The 12,214-nt window shown below is 42.1% G+C and overlaps 1 protein-coding gene across 1 annotated transcript in view; it reads left to right on the top strand.

Moving 5' to 3' along the window:
• The window catches only part of LOC107110436 (pinopsin-like), a 37,566-nt gene extending 26,394 nt beyond the window's left edge, over positions 1–11,172 (top strand). The window contains exon 4 of the mRNA XM_015411222.1: positions 10,918–11,172. Coding sequence (XP_015266708.1) covers positions 10,918–11,172 — 255 coding nt within the window. The remainder of the gene's footprint in view (positions 1–10,917) is intronic.
• Positions 11,173–12,214: the final 1,042 nt, after the last annotated feature.

Below are 12,214 nucleotides of genomic sequence, written 5' to 3'. Positions count from 1 at the left end.
CTACATCTTGCACTGTCCAGAGCTCCCCTGTGAACCAAGTCCAAAGTCACTGCCACCTCTAGTTAGTTCCAGGATCAATGGCTCCAATGCACAGTGATGTCCAGAAACCTGTTTTCTGTGGCATGAGTTTAGTACATATTTGCCCAGTCAATGTGAAGGTAGTTGAAGTCACCCAGTATTAGAACTGAACTAGCAGAAGTAGAACTGTCTGTAGCAGTAGAAAAGAGCAAGAGTCCAGTACCACCTTAAAGACTAACAAAATAGATCTGAAGAGGTGAGCAGTGACTCATGAAAGCTCATACCCTGCCACATATTTTGTTAGTCTTTAAGGTGCTACTGGGCTATTGCTCTTTTTGTTTGTACAGGTCCTGCCTGTTTCAAAAAGCATACAGTGCCTAAGAAACTTAAACCCTTCTTCTCTACACCATTGTCTCATCCATGCATTGAGACCCCTAATTGTGGCTGTCTAGCTGGCCCTGCACCTGGAACAGGCAGCACTTCTGAATAGTCTACCTTGGAAGTCCTGGACTTTAGTCTCCTGCCTAGCAGTCTAATTTTTTTTCCTCCAGGACTACACGACTATATTTCCCCACATCATTGGTGCCAACATCTACCATGACTACTGGCTCCTCTCCAGCACTGTCTACCAGCCTATCTAAACCATGTATAATGTCCACTACCTTCACACCAGGCAGGCAAGTCACTATGTGGTCAGTACATGGATTTAAAACCCATCTATCTACATGCCTAAGGATCTAATCACCTGCCCAGGGATGGTTCCTTGGTGCGAAAGGATACCTGTTCACCAACCGTAGAAATAAATACAGTTGCTAATTGACCAGAACAAAAATCTGTCCTGCTTTTGGCTTTAAAAGTACCCTGATCTGCTGAAACTAGCAAATGAAGCTTTTCACAGCATGACGTTACCACTAACTAATGTCTGCTGGTCCAGCTGCTATTAATGGTCCAAGAGCAAAGGCTGGGATAAACTTGGCAACTCTAGGAAACAATGAGACAGGAGATGGGGGACACCACTAGTGACAGCATGAAGTCATTTTGTGGGGGAACCATAGAGTTTCCAGGAATTCCTAGAAAGGAATTCCCGGAAGTGTCATTCGCCATTGGCCTGATGGCAATTTCTTTTATTGTTTTCCTGCCACTGCTTCATGCAGCAGGAGGAAACAATAGTCAGGGGGGTGGGAATCCCTCACGCCAGGTGGGGGCTTGGCAGCCCTAATCCATAGTGGCTGTATTGTTTATGTGTTGCCATATGTAGATAGATATCTGAATGTGACCAGTCATAGCTGTCTGTTTCGATGGTTCGGCCTGTCCAATGGGTGATTATGACCCTGCACCCAGTTTGAAGAAAGTGATGTTTAAGTGACCACTGATACCTTGTACAGGAGTTAAGCAGAGATGAAACAGAGTTGAGAGAAGAGTTTCTAATGGTAAGTTCTGCTGTGTAGTTTCACCTCTCTTCCAAATAGTATCTCAGTAATTCTGTGTTAATGTGTCCATTGTTCTGGAACAAGGCTTTACATGAGAGCATCTATCCCTCCAAATTCTGTCTCTTTCAGAACTTTAAAATGGACTTCATGGAAGTGTTTTACACTTCAGATATCACATCATCAAAAATCCCTGGCCATCTGTGGCAGACTTTTATTTAAATGTCTGGGCCAGGAATTTTGGTTTTCTTTAGAGTCTAATATTGTTAATAGTAGTAATAGCTAGGGTTGCCATTCCCCAGTGGCAGGAGTTCCCCTGATTTTGGGGGGCCCAATCTGCCACCAGCCAGCTGGCTAACAGGGTGAGCCTCACCACTGAAGAGCCCCACTGCACCTGACGTGCTTGGCACGATGACATCACCCATAGGTGACATTATTGTGCCAGGTACATCATTCAGGGGACTCTCTAGCATTTGGCTAAAAACTCTATGCTGACCATAGAGTTTTTAGCCAAATAACAGAGTGTCCCCTTCATGATATGCCCAATGCAATGATGTCACTTCCAGGTGATGTCATTGCGGTGCGTGCGCATAGTGCACGCACAAGAAAATCCCAGAGAGCCAGTTGGAGCCCCCCTCCAGCTGAAGGTAAAGACCTAGTCAAAAAAGCCAGAGAAGGGGTCCCAGTGTGCAGATACATGCCAACAAACAAAAAACCACTGTGATAAAATTGATAATGACACATTTAATAATTCTGTGAGCATCAATTTATGAAGCTATTAATCTTACAATATAATAAAGCAAAGTCCAACGTAATATATCCTCGATGAGCACACCGGTTTTTACACTCATTTCAGCAATCTTCCTCATGAGTAGTCTTATAAAGTTGGAAGGTGTCAACCTCTAAATTCAGCTTAATTTCTTTTTTAAAACAGTATAGCTTCTTATTTTCTTCTTGGTTAAATTATCCTGTAAAAAGCATAGTTATGAAGAGTGGAAAAAGACATGAAGCTGAATGGAATAGTTTAGTTATCATTTTTAACTAGAATAATTTTAAACTTACTTTCAGTTCCATTGCAAGTGTTAAAATAGGAGCAAGCCAATTGTTAAATTTCTCGTAGCAGCCAGTCCAAATTTTTAATGTGGCAACAGGCCTACTTTAAATTGGCTGGCATTTGCTCTCCATTTCACATTGTTGGCTGGTTGCTCTCTATAAGGGAGTAGCATTTCAGCGTTTCTTATCTATCTGGTTGAAAGCCTTCTTTTAATAATAAACTGACAATGCTCCCCACTTCTCACACTGGAAAATAGTTCTAAAAGGAACTATGATGGATTCCAAGCAGCTGCATGTTGTTATACTTCTCTCTTAAAGGTGTAGAACATTAACACTGAAAAGTAAATTCCTATATGATACATACACTTTAGATTTATACATATGCTTTTAAATACAATTTGCTTTTACAACATATTGATATTATATAACTAGTGTCTCAATGTCCCCAATAAAAATCAAGTCAAAAAAGCCAGAGAAGGGGTCACAGTGTGCAGATACATGCCAACAAACAAAAAACCACTGTGATAAAATTGATAATGACACATTTAATAATTATGTGAGCATCAATTTGTGAAGCTATTAATCTTACAATATAATAAAGCAAAGTCCAACATAATATATCCTCGATGAGCACACTGGTTTTTACAATGTGAAATAGAGAGCAAATGCCAGCCAATTTAAATGTGTCATTATCACAGTGGTTTTTTGTTTGTTGGAAGGTAAAGACCTGGCAACCCTAGTAATATTATTTTTTCATTTTAATTTTTCATTTTCATTTCCACTCAATTAGGTCCATCAAGGAAGCACACAGTTAAAAAGATACTAAAATCAACTTTAAAATGTACGTATGTGTGAGTGTGTGTGCATGTATGCAGATAAAATAGAAATTAAAACATAGGAGAATCAGTAAGAGAATGCTAAATGAAACAAAAAACCCTCCATCTACTGCTGGAAAGCAATGGTAGAGGAGGACACACTAATCTTTCTGGGCAGGAAATTCCATGTTTTTGGAAATTAGACACATGGTTGGTTTTATTACAACATCTGCCTACTGCCTTTCTAGATATGAAGAGTGATTTTAAGGAACTGTAATGGATGCAATCAGAGGTCAGGGGTAGTAGCACATAAGACAGAAAAAAGTATCAATCTTCAAAGGGTAGGGTCTGTCATCCCACAGATTTACCCCATCTTCTTTATATCCTTTTTGTTCACAACTTCAGTTTTATTGTTCTAGCTTAATGATTTACATTGTTCCCTGTGAATATAACACTAAAATTTCTGTATAGCTAATGTATTTTTTATGCAACCAAGAGCAGCCAAATGTGGATTTCTGCAAGGGATGGGTTCTAATCAGTTCTCTTGGTGAAATTTTAAAGATTTAAAAGTATGTTTGTTTTAAATCATTTTTTAAAAATTAGAATATAAAAGCCGTAGAAGTACAGTGCCTCATCCAGTCATTATCAATGATTCATGGAAGACCAATCTGCAACATCCTAACATTTTATCTAATATAAATAAATCTCTTCCCTATGGTCTTTATCACAGTTTTCCTCCCATGAAATTTCAGGCAATCCTATATAGCAGACACTAATCTCAGGAGTATGTCATCTCAGGAACAGTGGGATGTCAATGCCCTGTATATCATTTGCATTCTTCAATTCGTCCCAGCCCATTAAATAGAAAATGTGAATTGAGCTGATCTGAAGACAAAAACTGCTGTCCAGATTCAAGGCACCATTCCCATTTTGGAAGAAACCAGCAATATTGTAGAGAACTCAAGAAGGAAATGCAGGGTAAGTGAAAGACTGTTCCACAATGGATTTCTTCAAAACTGATTGGTAACCATTCACAGATATTTACAAAAGACATCCCACAGTGACACACCAGGGCACATCTTCAGTGATAAGAATTAAAAATCTGAAATCTTTTGCTAATGCATAAGTTTTTTTATTTGTTTTGTATTGTTCGTAAGATAGATGGTTACATAATCAAATGTTCTGTTCTAAAGGAATCAGTGATTACTAATTTAACTGACATGGTTAACTATAATAAAACTTACTTCCGACTAAACATGCTTAGGATTAGGCCAAATTCCTCAGATTTGTTGAGCCTGTAGGCCCTTTTGGAATTTTGGAAGAAGGTAGTGGGTGCCATCACAAAATGTCTGCCATGGGAGGCAGAAACAATGACAAAATGGCTGCCATGGGGGCAATATCAAAATGTTGAGAGACTCCAAGTCAAGGATCTTCCTATGACAGGGGTTGCTATTTTGGAATGTGCTCTCTGCAGACCAAATGGTGATGACTCTGAGCCCTTTACTCCAATGAGTTGGAGGAAAGCCAATACTGATTTTTTACTTTGGGGAAGAGGCACTTTGTGGAAGAAGGAAGTGAACACCAGGAAAAACATCAGCAGGTAGCATGGATCCATATTTGGGATCACTACAATTAAGCTTCAGTAGCCTGAAACTGGGTCTCTCCATGCAGTGGGATTCCAGCTGATTCCAGTTTTTTAATCTACTTCTTTCTGATACAGCACTATTAATTTCCCGCACTTAAACCATTTTATAGATGTAACTCTATATAGCTGAAGAAAGATCTTTTAAAGGAACAAAATACTTGAACTAGCCACATAGCTTTTATCCAATTACTTAGATTTTTAACATTCCATTCATTATCAAATCAGGGCTTTCTTAATCACATAATTGCTCCAGTTCATGCCAACTCTCATGTTACCCCAATATCCTCCCCACCAGGAACCATATGTTAGAGCTCCCCCAGATCTTGTACCATGCACAGCTTAAAATTCAGGGAGAGTCCCACCTCTGATATCAAACCAGAGATCATGATCAAGCTATGTGCAATAAAATGTGATTCTTGGATGAAGTAGCCGATGCCACATCACAATCAAGACCTCTTTCTGTGGCTTTCTGAGACCATGACTAATGCCGGACAATAACCAGAAAGTTTGTTGTCAGGCTCTCAGCTCCAAATGGTCAGACATTCAGGTCACCCCATGCAGGATCCCAACATCTTTCCCTGTTACAATCTCTTGGAGAGAGAAGTAGAAAAGGGGCTTTCCTGGCCCTGCCATTTCGAATTGATTTTCATGCCCAGATCTTCTACTACTGACATGAGACATCTACTGTTTCACATAGGAAGAGCATGACACTTTCTCCCAGTCTGCTTTCTTTCCTCAAACCTCATATCTATGCCCTCTCTTTGTCCAAGCCTCTGCACAAAATATTTAGCCAATATTACTTCCAGGTTCACACTATAAATGCCATGTTGGAACTGGGAGCTAGGGTATATATATATATAGCTTTTATACTACACACTACATAGAAACAAGGGGTGGGTAAGCACTAACAGACTACAGGTGATAGGATAGCATTACTAAAAGAAAGGCTAACAGGAGTTATATATATTGCTGGTAATAAATGCTTATTCAAGTTTCTCATATTAAGTCAGACATGAGTAAAGTTTCTTTTCAGTTTATAACAGTAAGTAAAAGCTTAAAATATAAGTATTTGCTCTGAGCAACTAAGCAAGATAATTATCTCTTCAAGTGCTTATGTCTCAGTTACATTCTTGTTTCTTCTTCCCTTCTTTTTATCTTTATCAAAGTCAGTTTTGCCTTTGGGTAATTTGGGTGCAGCTTCTCCCAATTCTGATGAGGAATCTTCTTCAGATGAACTGGTTGTATCTGATTCTGAACTTCTCGAGCCATGCGAGCTGTATTCTCCTTCTTCTTGATGACTCTTCTCTTCTTCTGCTGTTATTTCCGTTGGTAGTCCTTGAACTTTCTCCAAAAATCGTTTTGCTTTATCAACAGAGTCAATCTTTTCTTTTAAATCCTTGTAGTTGAATGTTAATCCTTCCAGTAGAAGCCATCTGTAGCTTATTTATTTATTTTGTAGAAATGTAGTTAAATCTTTGTAATATCTTCGCTTCTTTCTGATTTCAAATGGTACATCCTTTAGAACTCTTATTTCCAACTCTTTAATCTTCAAGATGTTTCCATTGATAGCTTTAAGAACTGCGTCTCTTATAGACCTTTTCAAGAATCTGACTATAATTTCCCCAGGCAGGTTTCTCTTCTTTATGTATTTGGGGTATGATTTATAGACCACATCCATATCGCTTAATAACAGGTTTCATACCTGTCATTGGGGCTAATGCTTGAGTCAAGATTTCTTTGAGATTCTCACCACTTTGTTCTGGAACATCTTGAAACCTCAGCACATAGGCTGATTTTTCTGATTGAAGCCCAAGGAATTGTTCTTTATCAGAGGTTCTTTCTTTTTGTAATTGGTCCACTTTTTGATCAAGTACAGATGTTTTAAAAACAACCTTTTTGACTGCATTAGAGTTCTTTACCATCTGTTTTTGGAGTGTTTCAAAATTTTGGTTGAGATTCATCATTTGGTCCAGTAGGGGTTGCAGTGCTACAGTTAACGTGGCTGAAATGTCTGTACTGGCTTCTGGTTTCGCTCCCGGAGATGATATTTTGCCAGCACCTGAAGGAAGCTAACTGGGAGCTAGGTTAATGGGGAGCCACAATGAATGGGCAAGTGGGTTGTTGGAGAGCATCACCCTGTCCTCCTCCCAAACAATTAGTGGCTTGCTAAGAATCCCCTGCCTCTATTCCCTTCATGCTACTAGAAATGGCAGTGGGGGTAGGGAGAGAGAGAGAGAGAGAGGTACATATACAGAGGGGTGGTGTTTATTTCCCTTCTCATCTCCACAAACATGGAAGATGTTCAGCAAAGCCAAAGGAAGATAATGAAAAATACCCTAGTGAAATGACAAACTCACTTCCTGCACAAAGACTTCTGCTTTGCCTTCCCTACTCTGCCGTTTTTGTCATGAAATTCCCTTTCTGAAGCAAGATGGCAGGAACTAGTGTTTAAAAACCATAGGGAAGAAGAATGTGTTAAGTGCCCTTTGTTCTGAAGATGTCCTTGGTCAAGAGTAAAGGAACTAATTCAGCATTTAGAGGGAAAATACTTCAGGGTGGAGCTCCACATTGTTACACGTAGTTCCATTATTCCTCCCCCCCTCCATTTTGTATGAGATAAATCAGCTGCAGGTGGCTGAGTGGAGGAAATGAAAGGACCGTATCCTTTCTATCTTTACCTTTGGGGAGAAAAGCAGCTGAGGTTGGTGATTTTGAACAGAAGGACAGGCCTCTCTCCCCCTTGCTGCCCCTCAGCTCAGTCAGACGCCACTTAATGACACCTTCATCTTTGGAAAGAAAGCCCTCAGGGGGAAAAACCTGTGGAATCAAACATAACCAAGTAATTTTACATTAGCTGACCTCTCTTTAGCCACTATTTAAATTTCAATCAGTTAATATGTTATGGATAAAATACACGACACACAGAGATGGCCCTATTACTCTTTAGAATTCATATGATGCAAATGCCTAACTCACCTTTAGAATGAAAGCCTGTCTTACATTCACTTGGAAAATGAAACAGTAAGATAAAATAAAAATATTTTTTACGAAATTATTTCACCTAAGGACTAGGGGTATGCACCCAAAAAGCATTCATTATACTTTTGTATTCAGTTCAGGAAGGGAGATTTTCCCCTCCTGTAATGGCTTATCTCTCTTATATATAATTGAGTAAGAACATTCTATATGGACATTCTAAATTTGGCCCCTTTAGTGTTAGGCCGGAAAAACTGCCACTCAGAAGACACTGGCTGGGTTGACTGGCTGCTTTGTGCAGTCCCGCCCAGTGTTCCAAGGTCTTTTGCATATGGAAGCTGATTGGACTTCACTGCATTCCACACCTCAAACTCACCCCCCTCCCCGCAAGGCAGTTGGAATGTCAGTTGCATATGGAACCTTCAGGGTCTTTTGCATATGGAAGCTGATTGGACTTCACTCCATTCCACACCTCATACTCCCCCCCCCAAGGCAGTTGGAATGTCTGGTGGTGTGTAGGTCCCAGGATCATGTTTTAAAAGCTGCCTGGGGAGCTGGGGACCTCAGACAGGTTACAGTGCCATAGACTCCACCCTCCAACCCAGCTATTTGCTCCTGGGGAACTATTGTTGCCAATCTTGGCCCAGCACCCATCAAACCATTCTCTTCAACCCCCTGCTGTGCAGCTGACTTTCCCCTAGGGTTGCCAATCTCCAGGTGGGACCTGGAGATCTCCCACTGCTACAATTGATCTCCAGATGACAGAGATCAGTTTCCCCTGGAGAAAATGGCTGCTTTGGAGGGTAGACCCTATGACATTATACCTGCTGAGTCCTTCCGCCCCCCCCCAATGCTGCCCTCTACAGAATCCACCCCCCAAACCTCCAGGTATTTCCCTCCTTAGAGCTGGCAACCCTACATTCCCCTCAATGCCTGTTGGTAGGCAACTAAGCTTGGTCCTGTCACCTACTTTGGCCTTTGGGAGAAAACATATTGGGGCCAATCCTGATAGGGTTGCCAACTCCCGATGGGAAATTCCTGGAGATTTGAGGGATGGAGCCTGAAGAGGGTGAGGTTTGAGGAGGGGTGGGACCTCAGACAGGTACAATGCCATAGACTCCACCCTCCAAACCACTCAGTCCCTCATGGGGAACCATTGTTGCCAATCTCCAGGTGAGGGCTGGAGACCACTCAAAATTACAATTGCTCTGCAGAAGGGAGGGTGGAAGTCAGCTGAAGTCAAAGGGGCAGATAATGGTAGGTTGATGGTTAGCTGCGAAGGAGATGGGGTTGCCAACTCCAGGCTGGCAAATTCCTGGGGATTTGAGGGGTGGAGCCTGGAGAGGGTGGGGTTTGCGGAGGGGTGGGACATCAGACAGGTAGAATGCCATAGACTCCACCCTCCAAACCAGTCATTTCATCCTGGGTAACAATTGTTGCCAATTTCCAGGTGAGGGCTACAGATCACTCAAAATTACAACTGCTCTTCAGGGACCAGAGATCAGTTCCTCTGGAGAAAACAGTGGACTCTGTCATTATACCCTGCTGAGGTCACCACAGCAAAATGACACTGTTTGCCCAAAGCCAGAGTACTCCCCCAGAGCCTCTTTCTAGATTCCGTTGTATTTATTTCCACAACAGGCTTTACTGCTAGTGTTCATATAAGGCATTGCCAGTTCAGGATTTGAATCATGTGTGTATCCCCCCCCCCTCAGGTTCTTGTGCTTTGGGTCCATTACTTCCAATGGGAAATGTATTGGAGGGTCTGGGGTAGCTGTTTATAAAGATTTTTATATTTTGAGTGCTGTGTTGATCTAACATATAAAATTCAAACATTTTATGAGTGAGTGACTTAGTACAAAGCTTTATCTGTGTCCCATATTTTGTAGGATCAGTTAAACAGTGTTGACTTTTGTTCATCTATTTGTCTTCTGTGCAGGCACATACTGGGACTGTGCATGTCCCAATCTTTCTAGCTTTCTCTAGTCCCTTAAAAAACTACAGGAGGGGGTCCCTCCCCCTTGGAGTCTACAGAAGCCATTTTCCTGGCTAAACGGTGATCTGCTCCAAGAGGAGGCTCCCCTTTTCCCTCAGTTTGTTCTTTACCTCATCCGCTGGGTGGCATATGTGGTTCTCCTGCGTTTCCTCTCACAACAGCTCTGTGAGGTAGGTTACAATGAGAGAGAATGACTGTGCCAAGCTCACCCAGTAAGTTTCATGGCAAAAGGAGAATGATCACATATTTTTTTTCATACCAGCTTTTTATTTCTAACATTTCTTGATTTCCATTGGTTACACTGGCAATTTTAAAATTGCTTGTATGTTTATTTCTGCATTTTGTTTTTTAGATTTTAAATGATTATGTCCCATATTGTAAATTCTGAAGATGAGCTGAGAATTTGCTAAACAAACAGGTCATGTGCAATGATTTGCCCTGTAAGTTGTGGGGTTTTTGTTTTTGTTTTGCTTTTTTCCATAAGAAGTATTTGTGAGGCTGTGGAGAAAATTTTCTGAGCTGTGTGACAAGGCACAGAATGCTTTACTACATGGAGAAAGCTACCGCAGGAAGATATTTAAAGCACTCCTGATGAAAAGGGGTTGCACTACTTCTCAAAGACAAGAATGCCAAGCTGGGGTGGGGATGGGTGGAATGGATACACGTTGCTGTTGTGGCTGTGGATGTCTGTCAGTAGGAGTTGTAGACTGGGATACTCATTTACCACTCAGATGCTTGTTCCATCCATGAAATGCCCTGCGAGGGCTGAAAAAAGGATAGAGAATTAGGCACCATCTAAATTATAACTATGACATTCAAAGAAAATATACTGAACTAAAAAGGCACCTGCTACTTTATGTCATCAATTTTAGTTTTACCCACTGTAGGTTCTGGGAGATCTCAGCCACCAGGACTACCACAAAAGACCTCCTGTTCTACTGTGTCTGAATAGAAAGCCAGTGAAACCAGTCTGTATTTATGTGTTAGTTTTACAGGTGCTTTTGTGCTTTCCTAAAATGCGGCATGATGCCAAGAGGCTCCAGCACTAAATGTTCCTCAAGATCTACTCGAGTGTGTTGTACCATCCAGAGATTACAGGACAACAACTTCACATTTGTGACTGCTTCTGCAGGTCAGCCTTCCTCGGGGCATCAAGAAGCAGCCATTAGCTTACAGAATCCCAAACCAACTACAGAGCACAGCTCCAAGGCAAAACAAACCATACTGCTTGTAGCTCACTAAAGCACTTAGGTAAGACAGTTTGGTATTTTGCATTGAAGAGGAGGTGATAGAGCTCAGGAACTGAATATTGGGTTTGTGAATTCCTAATTTATTTATTTATTTTATTCAATTTATACCCCACCCTCCTCGCTATGTGGGCTCAGGGCGGCTTACAGGAGGCATAAGCCAATATAAAACATATTTAAAACCATTTAAAATCACTACAATACAATAACATTAATTAACAAAGGTGCTCTAGATGTTTTAACATGGTGTTACAAGATGGCGTATCTCACCTGCTCTGTTGCAACTGCTCTCCCTACTCAGCATCATCTGCTCCGGGAAACACTGATGTTCCCTCTTCCAGGGCCAGGTTAAGATGGAACAGTAGTGATGGTAGTGGCGGCTCCTACTCATACGCCCGGTGGAAGAGCTCCATCTTACAGGCCCTGTGGAACTGTACAAGGTCCCGCAGGGCTCGGATCTCCTCTGGGAGCTCATTCCACCAGGTAGGAGCCGCCACCGAGAAAGCCCTGGCCCTGGTAGCGGCCAGCCTGGCCTCTTTGGGACCTGGCATTGCCAGGAGATGTTGCATCCCAGACCGTAGTGCTCATAGGAGAACATATGCGGAAAGGCGGTCCCTTAGGTAAGCTGGACCCAGACCATATAGGGCTTTAAAGGTAAGAACCAGCACTTTGAAGCGAATCCCTTACGCTATTGGCAGCCAGTGCAGCGCTTTCAGCGCAGGCTGGATGTGGTCCCTACTAGGAAGACCCATCAACAGCCTGGCCGCAGCATTCTGCACTAGCTGCAGCTTCCGGATTTGCGACAAAGGCAGCCCCATGTAGAGAGCATTGCAGTAGTCTAGCCTCGAGGTGACCATTGCGTGGATCACTGTGGCCAAGTCACTGCGGTCGAGGAAGGGAACCAACTGCCGCACCAGCCGCAGATGGTAAAAAGCTGACTTGGCAGTGGCTGCCACCTGGGCCTCCATAGATAGCGAGGAGTCCAGGAGCACTCCCAAACTCCTAACCTCCGGCGCTGGCACCAAAGGCACCCCATC

This window comes from Gekko japonicus, unplaced genomic scaffold, assembly GCF_001447785.1.
Source record: "Gekko japonicus isolate JY-2015 unplaced genomic scaffold, Gekko_japonicus_V1.1 scaffold433, whole genome shotgun sequence".
NCBI classification, from domain to species: domain Eukaryota; kingdom Metazoa; phylum Chordata; class Lepidosauria; order Squamata; family Gekkonidae; genus Gekko; species Gekko japonicus.
The sequence above is the reverse complement of the archived record's forward strand: the minus strand, read 5'-3'. Positions and strand labels throughout refer to the sequence as shown.